The sequence below is a fragment of the Peromyscus eremicus genome, chromosome 4, assembly GCF_949786415.1.
Source record: "Peromyscus eremicus chromosome 4, PerEre_H2_v1, whole genome shotgun sequence".
Lineage (NCBI taxonomy): Eukaryota > Metazoa > Chordata > Mammalia > Rodentia > Cricetidae > Peromyscus > Peromyscus eremicus.
The window spans coordinates 69857508-69877156 of NC_081419.1; the positions used below are offsets into that span (position 1 = coordinate 69857508).

The following is a 19649-nucleotide window of genomic DNA, read 5'->3' on the forward strand; positions in this document are numbered from 1 at the left end:
AGAGTTGAAGAGCTGAGACAAGAATAAGGGACAGGAAAGTCCTTAGTGAAGTTGTAGCCGTCTGCCCCCAACCTTGGAGCTCAGGCTAGCCCAGCCTGACAGCTGCAGTGACTGGTATCAACCACAGTTGCCTCACAAGAATGAGGTCCTGGCAGCTAAGGGCATGCTGTTAGGATTCCTGCCACAGTGGAGCCATTTTGAGTGTCATGGTGCTCTCAGGGGCTGGCATGGGGCTAAAGACCCCAATCACTAGCACCCTGTCTGTCCTCCCTTCTCTGAGCCAGTAGGGGAGGCATCCTTTCATGTGTTGTGTGTGTATTTTATGTTTGTTTCCTCTGCTCACTGTCTTGCACGTAGTATGGCTTCACAAGACAGAGTGTGAGGAGAAAAGGAGCAATTCAGATCCTAAGTGGGTCATGTGCAGGAAGACAGACAGTCGGACAGACAGACAGACACACACACACACACACACACACACACACACACACACACACACACAGAGTCTAACCCTACCACTAGGGGGCGCCTGAGCACGGAGACTTGGCTACCTCTGAGCAGAGTTTGAATTTGTTCTCGGGTTTAGCAGTCTGGCCCAGGTGAGCCGTGGACTAATTCTGTAGGCTTGGTTCGGGACTGGGTATAAGCACCGGCTTTCCTTAGCAGAATGTTGTTTGTTACCCCGGACGCCACCTGCCGCCAGGCAACACTTCTCCATTCCTAGCCCGGGAGATTTCGGCTGTAGAACGTGGGGCGGCTGCTGAAGAGCCCTGGGAAGGGAAAGGAGACCCAGAGTCAGCAGCCCTCGGCTCTTCTTGTGGTTTCTTCCTGGAAGCTGGGCTTGTTTTCTACTTCGTAAACAAAGACCCGTGCTGAGAAAGGGTGGGGATGCGGTGGGACCTTGTCGCCCTGCTGACTCTGATCCTCCCTCCGCGGTAGCCTGAGGGAGCCTAGGAGAAGGAGGGGAGGAATAGACTTGATTCACCCGAAGCACAGGTGCACTGGGCACTGAGCTGAGTCAGCGCAGAGTGAGGGGGCGGGGAAGGGAGGAAGAGTCGCTCACCTGCCGGGACAGCGAATGCGCACCCACACACTCACCCTCCCTCGGCTTAAACGTCCCAGCCCGACTTTCCCATTGTTGGCTCGGGATTTGGTCTCCTGCGGTCTCCCAGCACTCCCCACAAAGAAGCCATCGCCAGGAAAGGGCAGAGTGGCATCTTGCGTGCTAGGTAACCCGGACCTCCCTGGGAGGTCAACCGCACAGAAGAGAGAGCTCTCCATCCTTAGAGCACCACCCTCGCCTCCCAGGCCACGTGGAGAGCAGACCAGAGCGGCAGGGACACTCTGGTCCGGATGGGGACCCACTTGGGAAGGCAGGTGCACCGAAGATGTCGCCTCAATCTGGAGACAGAAGTTTTCTGGGTTATCCCCACTTGGCCCTCCCTGCCCCTTCCTCATCCTCATTTCCTCCTCCTCTGTCTTCCAAACCGGACCCACTAAGGTTCAAGAAGTCCAAAGCCCGGAGAAGTGCACTGTGTAAATATATTGGCTTTATTTGTGTCCATTCGGACGCCTCACAGACAACATCCAGGTAAAAAGACCGTTAAATAAAACGCCTTCAGCTATTGCAATGCAAAAATAAATATCAATCCTCCGGCTGCAGCAGCAGGCGCGCTGCGCCCCAAGTCCCCTCGGCCAGCCCAACAATTATAAAAGTGTTCAGCGAAAGTGTCGGCGTGAGTGTGAACGGGTGTGCGCTGGGGGTGGGGCACAGTGGAGCGGTGTGCAAAATCGGAGTTGCAAACCAAAAGGCCTTGCAGCGGCGACCCCCGGCCGCGGCGAGCCGACTCAGCGCGGGCCGCCTCCCGCGCACACTCACAGCAGAGTTCGTACTGGGAAAGAGTTAAAAAATAAACATTTACAAGGGCAAAGAAAGCGGCTCCCCTCCCTGGCTCCAGGGAGCCGGCGTGTCCGCGGCCCGGCAAGAGTCAGAGCGAGCGAGGGGTGCCGATCCCCCATGGTCGGGGCCGCCCGGGGGCATGGGTCCCCCCCCGGGTGCGCCCACGGCTTCCCGGCGCGTGGCAGCGGAGCGAGTCCCCAAGCTGGCTGTTGCCTCACAGGGCCGAGTCGGAGTCGCTGGAGTCCAGGCTGTTCCTCAGTTTGCAGCTGCCGAGCGGCTCCCTCTGCAGCGACAGGCTCTGCGTGCTGCGGCGCAGGCACTCCAAGCTCTGCAGGAACGACTTCTTGGCCTTCTCCTCCTCCATCGGGGACACCCCCTCCTCCTCCACCTCCTGGATCTCGTCGAAGGTCACCGGCTGCGTCTTGAAGCGGGACTGGCGCGGCCGCCGCAGCCGGCCCTTGCCCTTGGGCAGCTTGGCGGGCCGCACCGGCTGCGGGAACTCGTCGGCCAGGCACACGAAGTGCGGCATCACCGCCTGGTAACTAGAGCAGATGCCCATGAGCTCGCCGGGCTTGGCGGCCGCCATGGCGCCGTCGGTGGCTGCGGGGCCGGGGGGCGGCGGTGCGCCCGGGCTCTCCGGGGGCGGCCGCGGCTCCGGGGTCCCCCGGGAGGCGGCAGCCTGAGGCTCTCCGGGCGGGGGATCCAAATCTGCTGCGGGGTGGCGGCGGGCCTCGTTGGCCCGAGCCGGCGCTGCTGGGGAGGGATGGCGGGCGGGCGGGCCCGTCGAGGGGCGCGGGGCTGTGCTGTGCTGCTCCGCGACGCTCTGAGAGGCTCCCTGCCGCCGCTGTCGCTGTCGCCGTGTGCCCCGCGGCAGCCCGCCTCGCTGCTTATATAGCCCGCCTCTGCCCACACGACTGCAAGCTCGGATGACAGCGAATGCCATTTAAAGCGTGCGCGCCCCGCGCCCTTCCGCCTGACGTCGCCCTCCCCGCCACTCTGGGAAAGTAACGGCCCCTTCCCCGGCCCCGCCCGCCACGATCCGGAAGGCTCGCCCCGCCTGCCGCGGTCCATCCAGCGAAAGTACCAGCTGCTCCGGGACCCTGCTACCCGGACCCACAGAACCGGGCCACCACTGTCGGTCCTGGGACACCCTCAGCCCCAAGTCTGCACCGATCGGAGTGGACGCGGGGTTTCAGGTCGCTTCCCCCGCCCCCAGCTCCAGTCATTCTAGGGCGGCGCAGGCTCTTCTGCCGGGTACCGCGCCAGGCGCCCTGACCACAGGGTAGCTGCTGGCTCTCCTGTGGGTCTCCACAGCCAGGGCGCCCAGCTCCCCGGACCCTGAGCTCAGAGAAATGGGCGGGTTTCTGAAGCCATCCCTCCCCAGTCGCCTTAAGGTACACACACACACACACACACACACACACGCTCACGCACGAATACAAACACACCCCATTATTCCATTCCAGTTCTTCCCTTCCCTACATGCTTATCGCCTCACTCTCTCCACCCCAAGTCCCTCTGGCACCCCCATTCATGAACCGCAGAGTAGCACTTGGATAGGGCACTAACAACAATAATAATAGCTCCCATCTGGAGCACTCTATCAGAGCCAGCCAGAGAGCTCCATGTACATACATTATCTTGTTCATCCTCCTAACAGCCGGGTGGGATAATTAGTATTCCTTCAATTTCACATGAGAAAACGGAGGCGCGGAAGAAATAATTAACTAGTCCATTAGAAACTGATGGAAACGGGTGGGGTGGACTCCAGAACTCAACACTAAGGGTAGCATTCTCAAGACAAATCCCACCAGTGAGTGACCCAAGACCTTGGAAAGAAGGTTCGCAGCCCTTGCTCATGCCCCAGGGCCCCAGGAGGTAACTCCGTGAGTCCTGCCTTACCAGGATGCTCATGGCCTCTAGCAATAGAGGCTATCAGTGGGGTTTGGCTTCCATATATACCCACTCACCAGAGGCCTATTAAGAATTTGTATGGGAGCTCGAGAACTAAATGGGAGCCCTGGTGAAAGAGTCCTTGAGTACAGGGTATTGGCAAACACCTGTAATCTCAGCCCTTGGGAGATGGAGGACAGAGGATCAGGAGTTCAAAGCCAGCCTGGGCTACATGAGACCCTGTCAAGAGAGGGAGAAAGAAAAAGAAGGAGCCCATAGCTTCTATCATAAAAGTTGATTCTAGTTAGAGGGTGGAACATAAAAATATCAACAAGAACAGGTGGCTTGATGGAAATACAGAGGGAGAGGTGGGCAGAGCTGTTACCGGGAGAGGCTTCGGGGGGGGGGGGGGTGGCACTTCGCCGGCACCTGATAGACAATGACAGTACTGCTAAGTGCTCCCAATGCACTGGGGCAAGTCGGGTTATGCATCAACTCGTGCAAAGTACGCCATGCTATCCTCTCAGCAACCTTGGGGAGCCAGAACCATACTACCGCTGGGCATACCCGAGGAAAACAGAGGCACAGGAGAGCTGAGCGACTTGTCCTGTAGCTGGTCAGCGACAGAGGTGAGATCCAGGTGCCGTGGCTCGCAAGCCCTTACTGTTACCCACCACATTGCTGGTCAGGGGGGATGCCAAGGCAGGAAGAAAGTGTTTGAGTGTCAGGACCTTTGGCACAAGGCACTAAGGCAGCAGTAGGATCGGTGAGTACAGTGACCACAAGGCAGCCTGTGTGACTGCATAGGAGAGGAGGACGAGAAGTGGGGACAGTTTCTTAAGGCCTTGAGGCCAAGCCATAGAATGGAATTTCATCATGAGGGCATCAGTAAGGTATTGACGGGATTTCCTCTGACTGATGTTTTTCAAAACTCACTGTGGCTACTGTGAGGAGAGAAGTGTGGGCAGCTAGATGACTGCCACATGACCTCACTCAGGCCACTAAAGCCTTGCATGAGGGCCGAGGCCATAGAGATGTAGGAAAATGTTTTGATGTGTGTTTGTCTGGAGATGGGGTATGGGGCAGGCCACAGGGATCCAGGCTAACTTCTAAGCATTTGGCTCCAGCAAGCGTCCAAGGGTACTTACTGCTGACTATCAGGGGAAGGGGAGACTTGAAATTAGATTAGATTAGATAAGAATTATATCAGGTGAAAGAAGAAAATCAGTTTGCATAATCTTAGAACTTGAGGCCGCTGTGCTTTGCATTGCTTTTAACAGCAGTTTAGCAATGCTCAAATATCAGTATGGGTACCAGGAAGGGAAAGCTGTCCCAGATGGATCCGTTCAAATCATAGTACTAGCTTAAACAGCTACTGGGGAGTAGAAAGCTGGGGACCTTTGTTACGATGGAGTGAAGTGCTTATCACTGACATCACGTGTGGTAATTTGGAAGTCAGGCCAAATGTCTACTGCAGTTCTAGAAAGATGGCTGGGAAAAGCACACACGCAAAAAGCCATTTGCGTATGTTGGCTGCTTGGTGCTGCTTTTAGCAAGATCTTACAAGAAAGAGATTGGCCGGCTTGCAAGAAGAGACAGGCAGAAATAGAGTCCAGAAAACTGATGCCTTGGGGTTGGAAAAGCTACTTAGATATCCAAAGGGGTGGTGATCAGGCCATGGCGCAGAACCTATTACAGCCTGCCTGCTATGCCAAAGATTAAGGTTTCAAAACTGCCTCTGGGGCCAAGTATTACATTAAAGGTGTCATCCAAGTCTATCATTTCAGATGTCCAGGGGGTGACTTTTATTGTAAAATAGTGAAAAGTGATGGGTTGGGCAGGAAAGTCAGTAACTGTCAGTAACTGGGTGTGGCTAATGGTCACACGGAACTTTCTAGAACCAGATAACCCTGAAGCCAGCTAAGGTTCTGGAGGAGTTGGTATCACCAACAGAGTTGCAAGGCTGGTCTCTGGGAGCCCAGGATGGATCGTTCTGTATGCAGAGTGCACAGGCGATCCACTGCCAGTTTGGCCAATGGTCAGCGATACAAAGGTCAATGAGGTCATCCACACAGAGCTTCCTCCAATGGTTTCAGGGAGTAGGCTTAGGCAGAGCCCTCTAGCTATCCACACAGCTAGGTCGCATTCCTCAATCCCCAGTATCAGGGGGGTCACTCAGCTGAACTGCCATCTGTACAATGTGGGCAGTAACAGTAGTCTACCTCATCTGCCCAAGAGGAAATGCCTTCTGTGATCTCTCCTCTCTCTCTCTCTCTCTCTCTCTCTCTCTCTCTCTCTCTCTCTCTCTCTCTCTCTCTCTGGCTGGAACAGCGATGAAGAGACCATGGGAGCTTCATGTTAAAGACAACAGCTACCACCATCAATCTGGGTCCCTCAAGGGTCACGTGGAGCTGAGCTGGCTACTAGCTTCAACTCTTCTCAGAGCTATAAGGAAATAACTGCACGTTTTAAAGCTATTCTAATTTGGACTCTTTACATGGACATGGCATTGTCCTAAGAGAGTCATGAAATGTCCAAGTGGAGATGTCAAGCAGGGATGGAGCTTAGGGGAGGCCTGTGGGGTTGGGGTGGAGGTTTTGGGATTCATCAAGGCCATCAACACTGGAGGTGTGGGGAAAGACCCACTTTCCAGACAAAGGGCCGGGACAGGTCTACCAGGAAAAAGGTTGGGGTGACGAGTCGGTCAGGCAAGCATGAAGCTCTGAGTTGGATCCACAGAACTCACGTAAAAAGGCTGGACGTGGTAGCATATGCCTGTAATTTCGGGACCAGGGAGGCAGAGACAGGCAGATGCCTGGGGCTCCCTGGCCAGTCAGCCCTAGGGGACTGTCAGGTCAAGGAGAGACCCTGTTTAAAAAATAAACTAAAACAAAACAAGTAGATGGCCCCTGAGCAACCAGGCTAGGCTACCGATGAGCTCCAGGCCAATGAGAGAGACCAAGAGAAAATGTCAGAATCTAAGAGAAGGGTTCTCACAGGATGAGAGTCCAGAGGCCCATCCTCGCCTGACCCTACCAGAACCCACTGTGTGGCCTTAGACAAGCCACCTGGTGGTCTACTCACAGCTACAGTGCCACCTCCACTGTGTGAAGCAAGTGTTCCCTGCTCACCTTCCTCAAGGCAGCCCTTCAGTCACCCTACCCCCTTTTACTTTACAATGGACCCGTCTCCATCTTGGAACGCCTCCTGTGTGTTGTCTGCGATGCTTCCCTTTCTCACTGGGCTTTCAGCGCTGGTCACTGCCTTTCTCCAGCACCCGGGACGGAGCTGGCACACACAAGGCCATATAGGTCTTTTTTTTTTGCAATGGACAACCACCATGCTCACCATTTCCTGTGGCTCCCAGCAGGCCACACTGTCTCTGCCAAGCCTTCCTTTCTAACAGGAAGCTCTCCTGGTTCCAAATTCCCTGTCAGGGGCAGCTGCCCTGGACTGCCCCCCTCTACTCTCAGACGGGGATTTCCTGAGCCTGGCGCACAGTGAAAATAGGGAGAGAGAGATTTGTGCTTCACTGTAAGCAGCCCGAATTAGCCACGAGGTCATCCTCCTTGCCTGGGGACTGCTCAAACAAGCCTCTAGGAATAACAGAGAGGGTGAGAGATGGAATTTTCCCTCAAAAAATGAGGGCTGGAGCGTGGCTCAGTGGCAGGTTTTGCCCAGCATGCTGGAGTTACTGAGCTCCAGCGCATCTCTAACCAAACAGTAACAACAAGGTAAGCAGCCATCTGAGCTCCCACACTGCCTGGTCATCTGTCCTGCACTACCCCAACTCATCCACAACTACCTCCACCTCAGGATGGCATGAGAACCAGCCTCACTATAGGTGGCCTTTCCGCACCTCCGCCCACCCACAAAAACCAGCCAAGGGTTACTGTCAGGTTTGAAGGTCACGAAGCTTTATTCCAGCTCCCGCTATGTCACAGACTTGTTCTGTAACCTGGAGCTGGTCACCCTGATTCTTGGCTTCTCATCTGGAAAGCCTGAGTAAAGTCTGGGGGCCAATAGTCTAAGTGTGGTCAGCTTCTCAGAGAGCCCAGCACGGGTTAGCATGAAGCTAAAGCCCCCTTTGCCCTTATGATTACATGCTTGAGTCTTTCCAGCCCCTCAACTTGGTGGAAGATATGTCAGGGATGTGGGAACCCCCAACTCCACAGGACATCTGGGACTCAGTGCTCAGTGTCTGTATCTCCCTGCCTGACTCATAAGCCACGGTGAGTTGAAGTCAGGTTTCTAGGTGGAATCCTGGTGTTGGACTGTACATTGAGTGCTACTGCCCATGCCCAAAGGAGGGACCAAGGGACTATGGGGACATTAACCCTTTATTTAATATATCCCAAACTATACTGCCTGCATGTATGCCTGGAGACCAGAAGAGGAAGCCAGATCTCACTAGGGACAGTTGTGAGCCACCATGTGGTTGCTGGTAATTGAACTCAGGACCTCTGGGAGAACAGCTATCCTAACTGCCAAGCCATCTTCTCCAGCCTTCCACTTAGTTTTGAGACAAGGTCTCTTACTGGGACCTGGTGTTTTCTCAGGCTGACTACTCAGAAAGCCCCGGGGATCTTTTTTTCTCCACCTGCCCTGCCCTGGAATTACACCAGGTACCTCCGTGCCCAGGATTTTTTTTTTTTTTAACATGGATGCTAGGGACCAACCTCAGGTTCTCATCTTGTGTGGCCAGCGCTTCACTGGCTGAGCTCTCTCTCCAGACCATTCTGGTTTTTTGATACAGGATCTCAGGCAGCCTAGACTGGCTCAGAACCTGCTGCAGCCAAGGATGACCTTGAACTCCTGACCCTCCAGCCTCTGATTCTCAAGTGCTGGGATCACAGGGATGTGCCACCATATCCAGCAAAACCTTCTGTTCTGTCATGAACATGGCGGGGTGGGCGAACCTGGGGGCGGGGGCTGCATACTGGAGCTGCTCAAGCACTGGATTCCTGCTGCCCACTGGGCCAAGTTTGTGGGCACTGGGAGCTTTGGTAGGGGACATTGTTCAATTTTACACATGGCCTTGCTTGGATACTCTGGGGTAGGGGGGTAGCCATTAAAGAGGATGCAGGATAGTCATCTTGTCAGGGCTACAGCCCTGGGCATACAGAGGGTCACAGCAATGTGCTCAGTTGGGCATTTACCATGTGCAGACTCTGGGCCAGCTGTGTCCAGAGCATCACCTCACCTAAATCACCTTCTGGACTCCCCTGAGGGCTCCTAGCACCATACCTGCTTTACAAACGGGACCAGGGGAGCTTGGTATGTTGCCAGGGCCACCCGAGTCCTGAAGCAGGAACGCAAAGCCAGATAGGTCAGCCTGACTCAGGAACACGTTCAGTTTGCCCCAGTCCGTCCTATCCTGCCGTCCTCTGCTGACAGAAACACCACCAGACCAGAAGTCAGATGTCTGGGCTGTGGCGCCGAACCTGTTGTACTTCTTAGCACCTGTCACTAAGCTGCAGTGCCCCATCTGTGAGGTGAGGCAGCCACTCCTGGACTCTCTGGACCCCTCTAGGTTTGGAATCTTTGAGGAAGGGTACAGTGATGAGGAGAGCCATTCGCAAGAAGTAGGTGCTTTCTCGTCTCAGGCCTGAGTGGCCAACAGGCCAGGCTGCGGCTGAGGGAGAAGGCCCCACCCATCTACAGAGAGCAGATGGAGGTAGACGTTGGCAGTACACAGGGAGAGGCTCCTGTCGCCATCTCCTCCACTCTCCCCACCCTCACTTGGCTTTTGGGCAGAGCCAAGCTTTTAAAAGCTGGCACCAGCGCTCCATCTATGCGCATCTCTCTGCCTCTAAGGAGGCCCTAGCATGCTGCCCCGGGGTGGTGGAGAGCAGGAGGTGAGGGGATCTCAGGAACCCAAAGCTTTCCTGGAGGACACATCGCAGCCGGAGGAGGGTCAGGGTGACAGCTCCTGGTCCCTCCTCTGGTTTCCCCAGGTTCGAGTAAGAGAGTCGGGTCCCTCCTAGTGACTCTTGAACTACCCTAGCACAGACCTACTGTGAGCCATAGCCTTGGTAAGCTGCTATATCCCCCCACAACTTACCCTGATATCTTCCCAGAACGGGTCTCAGGGACCTAGGTACTCAATGAGAGGTGGTATTTCAGATGGGCTGTATGGGTCAGTGTCCTTTGGGATTTTTCTAACCCAGTCACTCTGTGTGTGTGTGTGTGTGTGTGTGTGTGTGTGTGTCCGTGTATGTGCTTGTGTGTGTGCATGTGTTTGTGTGTCTCCGTGTATATGTGCTTGTGTGTGTGTGTGCACGTGCATGTGTGTGTGTCTGTATCATATGAATGGGACATAAGAGGAGGGAAAGGGAGCAGACAAGCCACAGACAGGCTGTTTTGGATGGCTGGGCCTCCCCTGGCCACACCCTCCTCTCCCACCGCTGCTCACTACACCCTGCAGCAGGCCCTTGGCACAAAGCCCATGACTCCATCATCCCACCAACGGCTTCTCTCTTCGCTCAGAATTAGCACTTGTCTGGAACAATTGGGAGCATAAAAAGTGCTTCGATAATTTGGCTAGAGGGTTGCCATGACGATACTCAGCAAGCTCCAAGAGGGGGTGTCAGTGTGCACTGAGTGGGGAACAGGCAAAAGGGAGAGGGCAGAGAGGCACAGAGGTTCAGAGCAGTGGGGAGGAGCTAGGGGGGCCCCAGGGAAGGCCTCAAGTCGACCCTCGGCCTCCAGGGGTCCTCTGCAAGCAGCAATGAGCTCACTCTCTAATCTGGGCTGCACGGTCCCTTGAGCAAGGGGACCCCAGCTGCTGACAGGCTGCAGGACTAGCCTGGCAGGGCTGCTCCCGTCAGGAGGAGTCCCCAGGAGCACCAGACTGGGGTTGAGAGTTGGACATTCTTGGGAATCCTGGGAGTGAGCCCGGGAGACCCTCCTGAAAATCCTGTCCAGCCTGCGGTCCAGCCGCGCTTGTGGGAAAAATGAGAGTCCATGTCCCTGCTAAGGGCCTCTTCTCACCCCCCATTCCCCAGCTCAGGTCCAGCTCTCCACAGGCCTGAGAATCGGGGTCAGGGATGAAGTACTGCACATTCCTGAACTTTGCAACATGGTTTCTCCTCAGTCACCTCAGCAGGGCAAGGGAATCTTTGCTATCTTCTGAAATGCAGCGGAGAAGCCCAGAGACAAGAGAGGAGGAGACCAAGGCCAAACAGCACACAGCGGGCAGGGCAAAGTGAGGATGGAGCTTCACCCTGGACCCTACCCCAAGCCTCACTGCTTCCTGGGAGCACAGGCTCTTTGGATTAGGTCCATCCAGCTCCACCCCATCTATACAGATGGGGAAACTCGGGCCCTAGGACATGCCCCAGCCTCCTAAGGCATTTCTCTGCCACTGTTGGACTGTGAGCCCAAAATACGTACTCAATAAAGCAAGCCCTGGTGACATTTTTATGTCCCCAGATGAAAAGAAATACAAGTGTCCACTAAGGAGGCTGAGACAGAGGCAGAAGAATCACTCCCATCCATGAGGTTGGGACAACCTGGGAAACATGAGGAGACCCAACTGAAAGGAGAGAGGAGGGACATAGGAGAGAAGAAGCAGGCCTTGCTTTGGAAGTCCCTTGGCTGTCGGCAAACTAAACAGAAGTCAGCTGGAGCCAGGACCACAAAGGCAGACTGTCAGAGGCTCTCCCAGGCAGAATCAAGTCCCTCTTTTCCACGACAGCCTTGAAAAGGGCCTCCACCGTCCACACAGTGGGGCTTGGCAAGTCACCTGGGCTCACAGAGCCCAAGCCCTGCAGCTGTCAGAAGTATGTCTTACGAATACGACTATTAATCCAGGAGCCCAGGAGGAGACCACCTTCCAAGGTCTGGAGAGGGCAGGCCTGGCCCAACGGTCTCTTGATGACAGAGGTGTCCTTGGCCCACAGCTGTCTCTAGCATGGAGAAGGAGGCATAGAGGGCCTTGTAGACACCAGTGAACAGGACTTTCATGTGGCCTTGGTACTGGGTCCCAGCACAGGGACAAGCAGCAGCAGCTCAAGACCACCTCCCTGCAGGTCCTGATTCTGGTGCTTGCTAGAAGGTTCTTCTCACTACCCTGAGATTGTAAAACCTCATGCCTGTTCCATCCTTGTTGAGGGGGGCATTTATGGGGATCAAATTTATAGGTAGTTTATAAGAACACACTGTAGTGAAACCTGGGCCCTTATCAAGGGTGCACATCTTAATGGAGTCCACAAACTGGGGTTGGAAAGATGCTCTGCTACATGATGTGCTAGACTGACCCTGAGAGGAGGCAGTTGGTCAGCCTTGTACTCAGCTGCTGGCACATCTTGGGGGCCCAGAGCACCCGCTCCCCGCCCCTACCCTGCCCATATGTGTTCTGCTCAGACTGTGGGCACCAGAAGAGTCTGCTGTGGCCAGGTCTCTGAACTTTCAGGATGTAGGGTGTGTTTGGGGGTGGGGCCACTCTTAGAACACCCAGCTGGAGATGGCCACTGCTGAAGCAGAAGGCATTTTCATTCTTCTCCCATTCCCACGCAGGAGCAGCTGCCAATGCTCTAGCCAGTCCTTTGGAAGGAAGCAGAAACGGGGTTTTCCTGAGTATTGATCTCAGGTCCAATGCCAGTGCAGAGCAGTGTGTGCCTGTCATGTCCCCAGAAATCTATCCTCCCAGGTGAGGAATATTACCCCCAGGTTTTTGTTAAAACAGAATCAGAGATGGAGCAAACTTCCCAGACGCCACATAGCCAGGCAGAGGTGGGGCTGGGGTTTGAAAATGGGCCTGTTAAGTTCCAAAGGTCCTATCCACATGGTGACATCTTGGCCTGCCTAGGGTGGGTGTCAGTGGAAGGTGAGGAGGAAAAGGAGGGGGTTGGGCCTAGGGGAGGGTCTAGAATCTCAACCGTCAATCAACTGACACTGATGTTCTCATAGCAAGAACGAGCGTTCACAGGTGCAGTCTATAGACTCTTAAGAGGAGAGGGGGTATACAGACAACATCCATGCCCACTCCTGCTTTCCCACGGTAACAGGAAAGGCACGGGGTTCACTCAACAGTGGCAAGCAGCCACCTGGTAGATAGCCCTGGGGACATCAGACAACAAATTCAGGTGGGAGAGTAGGCTCTTGGGGGGTAGTGTACCTGAAGTTACTCTATCTGGGGAAACTGAGGCCCAAGATAAGAAAAAGCTATGCTTAGAGCCAGAGATGGGAGATCACATAGCCAGTTTCTGCAGCTGGGTCACAGGCCTGATTTCTGTCTGTTCTGTAGACACTATCTGCTCTGTTAACTATGGCACTGTGCTGTTCCCGGCCTTCATGGGGACGAATGTAGTCTCGGGCTGGATTAAGGACAAGGTGGCAGAGAGCTCTGGCTGCTGTGACAGAATGTTCTCGAGCATCTTCCCTATCAGGACTGTTCCTTCCCAATCTCTGCCACAGTTTTTCCTCCTCCTCGTGGGAACACTTGGGTTTAATCTTCTCTTCACTCTCCCTCTACTGATGTCCGTGATGTACCCTCCTCCCTCCTGTGGCCACCCCAATCTCTTTTCAACAGACTGGGTCCTTGCTCCCCCAGGCCTCTCCTAGACTTGCCTATACAATAGCAACTCTCCTAGGAAGATGAGCCCTTCCCAGAGCCCCACAGGCTCCGCCCACCCTGCCCCAGGTATGGGGGCGGGGCATCCTTTCCTCCATATCGTTCACTGGTCCACAGAAGCTAGAGCTGCTGGCTCTAGACAAGTCATTGTTTCTCTCCGGTCTTGGGACAAGCCTGGCTCAGGTAGAGAGGCCACAAAGTCCTAAGGGCAGGAGTGTGAGACTAGATCCCAGGCTGCTGAATACTGACCTCTTCACCATAGGGCCACTCTGCCTGCCCTTTGCTGGCAGTGTTTCCTCCCAGGCTATGTGATTACAGAGGACAGTTTGTGGGGGGCCTAACTCCTACCTTACACTGTAATGAGGAAGGACCCCTCATTTTCAGGACTTTATTGGAATTCTACCTGCTAGTAGAACTCCCGCTAGTAGGCATTCTGTGGGGTATCGGGAACCTGCCCTCTCTGCCCACCTCTATACCACCGAGAGTATGAACCACTCGGCTCCCAGAAGTCCTCTGAGGGAGAGGTGCCTGGAAAGAGCTGTCCTCTACCTTCTAGAAGCAGGCCTTAAGGTACCTCCCACCCAAGGACTTGGTGGGGTGGCCGCTGATCCTCCTGTGGCTGGTAGACCCCCTTGATTGCAGAGTGGCCTCAGTGAGGGAGGATGAAGCTTGCCTGGCCATGGGTGGACTCTGAGGTCCCCACCCAAATGCTTTCAGGGCTAACACTGATGTTCTTCTCTCACAGTGGGAGTCCCATGTCTGCTTTTTCTCTTGCTCCATAGAAAGGATGCCTGGCACCTCTCCCTCCATCCCCGGGGGCCACACAGATGCCGAGTTCTGCATGGCACAGTCTCCTCAGGTCTTCTTACACGGTGCCCTATTCTCTGCCTCACTGGATCTTTCTTTACATTAGTGACCTCTGCTATCCTGCCATTGAAATACCTAACAACTCAGAAGAAAGATTTATTTGGGGCCCTGGTGTCAGAGGGATGGCAGTCCATCACAGTGAGGAAGGCAGGGTGGAGTTCTTGGTGGCTGGAGGGTGTGGTAGAAACAGCTTACGTCACGGCAGACCAGGAAGCACAAAGAAGGGAAGCAGGGGCGGGTAGAGCCTTAGCAGGTTGACCCCAGTAGCTTCCTTCCGCTTGACCCACCTCCTGGGTGTTCCACAGCCTCCCAAGACAATGCTGGACAGCTAGCAAACAAGCATTCAAAACATAGCCTGTGGGGGGCTCTTAGAGCCAAATCACATCAATCCTGATAAGAATGCATTCCTAAAATGCCCCCCAAGTCCCCAGAGGCTCCCCATCAGCAAGCGCCTACCCAAGTCAGCCCTCTGCCCTCTCCAGGCCCATCATGCTCTCTCTCATCATCTCACCCAGCGTGACACTCCCCAAACATGACACAAGCTACCTAGAGCTCTTGCCTGCTCAGGAGCTTTGAGCTACCGTGCTTTGCGGTCGCTACCTCCCCATTCTCCAAGCGCCTCCTCCACCAGAAAGCTCCCCATGACCACCACCCCACAGCTGGAAGTTACTTCCTCAGACAGGCTCAAGTCCTGGGGTAGAGGACAAGCAGGTGGGTAAACCTTTCTGGGAACTACTTGCATTACATATTCAGAGCCTTAGAAATACACAGCCTTCCATGTCTAGGCAGCGACCCCATTAAAAAAAAAAAAATTCATTCATCCGGGCGGTGGTGGTGCACGCCTTTAATCCCAGCACTCGGGAGGCAGAGCCAGGTGGATCTCTATGAGTTCGAGGCCAGCTTGGTCTACAGAGCGAGATCCAGGACAGGCACTAAAACTACACAGAGAAACCCTGTCTCGAAAAACCAATAAACAAACAAACAAACAAATAAATAATAAAAATTTCATTCTAAGAAGCGATTACAGATATGCTCAAAGGTTTGGTTGCAGACAGGCTGCACAACCATGATACTAAGGATAACGGCTGTGTCAGATTTCTTCAGTTGTGAAGTGGTGATAAAAATAGCACCTTGGGTTCTGGGGAGATGGCTCGGTGCTGGGGAGACAGAGACATGGGGGTTCATTAGGCAAAGAGCACCCAGCCTGGTCTAATCAGCAAGCTTCAGGGCAACCAATGACAGACCTTGTTAAAAAAAAAAAAATCAAGGACTCATGAGGAATGAAAAGAGAAGTGGACCTCTAGCCTTTGCATGTATGTATGTTCAAGTGCACCTACACGAACACACACACACACACATAACAGCACCTCATGGCTGCTGTAAGGATGAGTCAAGGATTAACGTGTGTAAAGCACGTGACCCGCATGAACACACACAGACAGAGCACCTCACCTCTGTGAGGCATTAACACGTGTAAGGCACTTTCACAGGCGCCTGGTGTGCCTGTCTCTCTGTGGAAGTGTCCCCTGCCACTGTGTTTGAATGAGGTCTCAATGAGGCCAACATGCGGGCTGCTGGCTCTGCCACCACCCTGCTTCCCGATGTCCATCCTCACCATGTCCAAGCCAGAGGTGACCAATCGTAAAGACAGCACCAATATCTCCCGGGATCTATGTATTCCATACATTGCTACTCTCTGAGAACGACAGATCCCACATGCTACCATCCCCCACACTGTGCGACCACTCAACAATGCTGGAAAGGAGAACTCACGTCTCACAACCAGGGGGCGAGGCTCAATTCACTGTAAAGTACACAGACGTGCAGAAAAAAAAAAAAAAAAACCCTGTGAAATGCGGGCTTGCCTTCTCCAGCTTATGAAGTTACAAAGTGATTTTCTTTTATCTTTTTAATCTCTTACAAAGAACACACACTCCTTTTGAGGTAAGGAGGCAGAAAAAAAATTTTTTGCAGAAGAAAACACAAGCCACCTTGGTTTGCTTCCATTTGGAGTGGAAAGATTGTGTCTCCCTTTTGTCTGTCCACCACTGCGTCTGACACGAAGTCTCTGGACATAAAAGCCCGATTGTGAACGGAGGGAGCTCCAGCCCGGCGGTCTTGTGGCATCTGCCAGGCCAAGGCATCCAGTATACGGTGTAGAAAAGGCCAGCCAGCAAGAAAAACAACAGGGGTTGGGGAACATTTGTTCACAACTTAGTCAGTGGGTGACCCGCTGGCCAGGCTGGCAGATGACAAAGAGTGACCTTACAAGGGGAGAAGGCAGTGGGATCCTGGGCTCCAGCCACAGGTGTGCCCTAGGTCAATTACCTGGGGAGCATGTGGTAGGGCGGCCAAGGGCCGGCTGAGCATCAGCGCTAGGCCACTTTGGCACCTGAGAGCTGTCTTCAGCTTGACCGTCTGATGGGGGGTTTAAGTGCAGTCAGATCTTAACATGATTAGCCCCACAATTTTCATTCTGGCCACTCTCTGGAAAACCTCCCCACCCCCAACCTCGATGCCTCCAACAGCAGCACACGCAGAGTCAGGGGACACCAGGGAATGGGCCAGGTCAGAGGGCCATGGATCAGTCAGAAAAGGACCGCCCACCCATCGCAAGGGTCAAGGCTAGGGTTAGGAGGGCATGTGAAATGTACTTAAGAGAATGTATTACTAAACATGCTACTATTAGGCATGGAACGTGTCTGATGTCAAGGCCCTTTCAAGACCCCTAAGAGGAGGCTGCGTGTGTGTCCATCTCATAGCTGAGGAGACTGAGGCATGAAGGTCAATTAGCCAGCTGCTCCTAGGAAACTCTGGAAGGGCTGAGCTGGAACACAAGCTCAGGCTGGTGAGTCAGGCTCTCTGTCCCTCACTCCTCACAAGAGCTCTTTCTATCAAGAGGCGGATGTTGGAGTGGGGCTGGGGTATCAAGTTGCTCCCTAATTCTGTCCTTGCAGGCAGCACTGTGGCTGAGAGACGTGTTACCTTGCAAGGTGAGGTGGCGTCACCTGGTTGGTGCAGTGTGCAGACCATCAGTACCAATCAATCCTTGCTGGGCTGCCCCATAGGCACAGAGCCCCGTAGGGGCTGCGGCGGGTGCCTTCACTAGGTTACTGGGAGTGGCGGATGAAACCCGCCACATCCTGTGCTGCCTCATTCCCTGGGTGGCTTTGGAGATGGTGTGCTTTATGAATCAGTCTTCTAGTCTACTCAGTGGGGACAGTAGTCACTAACCTATACTGGCAAGGTGGGCACCACCAGGGGAATGCATACACAAGAGCTCATAGCTCTGGCTCACTTCCCAGCAGCCTCTGTGGCTTGGAGCTTCTCCGTCCCTCTCCCTGGCAGTGAGGGGAGGCTGAAGGCCAAGTGGCAGCACCCCAAGAGGCTCCTAAGGAAGCCCCTAGCCTCTGTGAGGCTCTGCTCCTCTCCAGTCTTGCCTCGGTGGTCCTGCGGTAGGAATATCCCTGGGTTGAGTTTGCGGAGCCCTAGGATACTCTCCACAAACCATCGCACAGGTCACTCCTCAGGCAGGGAGAATACAACCTTCTTCTAGGAATAGCTCCGGCAGGGGCTTTTCTTCTGGCACGAGTGTGGGGCTGGTGGTGAGGCTGGCGCCGGCCGGATGAAACCCGGGAAAGGTGGAGCACCTCCCCACTGCAGTCTCTGGGAAGGGCGAGGTATTGTGTGCTCGGGATGGGGACCCTGGCAGGCGGCGAGCTAGTCACCCGCACGCCCACGGCCTTCCTGCGGTGGGAGGCTAATTGCATCCCCGGTCACGCGGCCCTCCAGCACTCGCGTGGCCCACCGCTTCCTCCTGCCTGCGCCCAGAGTCTTCACAGCATGCCAATGGCAAGGACCAGTGACCCCAGGAGCTCGGCTGTCACCTCCCTCTGCCGTTGCACAGGCGTGCTGCCTCCTCTGTGCCTCACTTTCCCAGGGCATTTACCACGAATGAACAGCTCATGGGATTGCTTTTCCTCAAGTCTGATGGAATGTGCCAGCAGCACACTCCCTCTCTGGGCTCCCTTCCCCCTTCAGACTACAGGATTTGTCTACAGATCCAAACCAATGGGTCAGACTGAGGACCAAAGCCCTGCTTGAACAGTGACAAATGCATACTCCCAGAGGACACATGAGAACGGGACCGTCCCTAGGCTGAGTGACATCATCATTCCCCTGAGGGGGAGTGACAGCACAAAAGTCATCCTTGTAATGATGCCACACACAGGCACACCCACGTTCTGCAAGCTCACAGGGGGCTGACTGGAGAAGTCTGCTTTCTGCTGTGCTGGCTACAAGTGCTCCTGCCTTACCTGCTTCCTAGTTGGCTTTTCTCAAACTGCCCAACCCCCAAATTATACAAGAACAGCCTAGCCCAACTCTGGGGTTCTGATCACAGGCAGGGAAATGCTTTTGTAACAGCCCAGGCGTGGGACTACTAACCCAGCTGGGGCAGCACAATTAGCGTTCTGCCCTGATAAACATCAGAGTCATTTGCCTACCAGATCCAGGGCTATTATCTAATAATGGATTCTAGTAGCTCAAATCTGACGGTGTGTGTGTGTGTGTGTGTGTGTGTGTGTGTGTGTGTGTGTGTGTGTGTTTCAGAAGAGAAAATGGGAACCTAGGGGAAAAGGGCAGTTGTGAACTAGTCCTTTGGTGGGAGCTTGTGGGTGGAATCATGTATAAGGATTTAAACAAACAGAATGCATCACTATGGAAACAACCAGTTTTTTCAAAGGAACCGTTAAAAAATAAAGTAATCAAGACTTCAGATTCAACACTCCAAGTGTTTATGACCAGAAAAGGCAAAGTGGGTCTTAGATACTCTGCAGCCAAGAAAAAGCTGCCAGAACTCAAGGAAGAAATATTCCCAGCAGAGCAGGAACCCATCATCTGTCAGGCTTTCCCCTGAAACCCTCACTGGCGAGCATTCTGCTCACTGCAGGCTGACTTAACTCTTTCAGGGTTGCTATGACGTGGCTCAGCAGCCTGGGCGCTTTACTGAGGGGATCCAGACAGACCTGCTGTGCACCACAGCAGAGCCAAGGCAGCTGAGGTAGCAAAAAGGAGTCTAAGGGACATTCCTGAAGGAGCTGTGACCCAAATGTGCTAGAGACCACCAGCTGGGCTAGTGGACCTGGACCAGAGCAGACTCCCATTTCTGCACTGAGTGTCACACTGTTCCCTCATGTGCCTGGAGGCTAGTTCCATTTCTGGGGTAAAGCCTGGTGTACCAGTCTGCTGACTGGAGCAGTGATGCTATTAGGATGCCTCACACTTATTTGGACATCATCAGGGTTCCCACATGTCCTCAGAGATGACAGGACAAACAGTAAGGGAAAATTCACCCATCTGTGAAGTTCTGAGGCACATCTGCTTAGATATGGTTAGGAACCACTTGCTAGGGAG

At 54.1% G+C, this 19649-nt stretch overlaps 1 protein-coding gene across 1 annotated transcript; it reads right to left on the minus strand.

The window, feature by feature from the left end:
- Positions 1-1991: 1991 nt before the first annotated feature.
- On the minus strand, positions 1992-2883 carry C4H11orf96 (chromosome 4 C11orf96 homolog). The gene has a single exon (XM_059260986.1). It carries the CDS (start codon positions 2838-2840, stop codon positions 2112-2114), a length of 729 nt encoding a protein of 242 aa, XP_059116969.1. The 5' UTR covers positions 2841-2883; the 3' UTR covers positions 1992-2111.
- Positions 2884-19649: the final 16766 nt, after the last annotated feature.

Coding starts and splice junctions, on each gene's coding strand:
- C4H11orf96 (XM_059260986.1), bottom strand. CDS start 2,840: ATGGCATTCGCTGTCATCCGAGCTTGCAGTCGTGTGGGCAGAGGCGGG.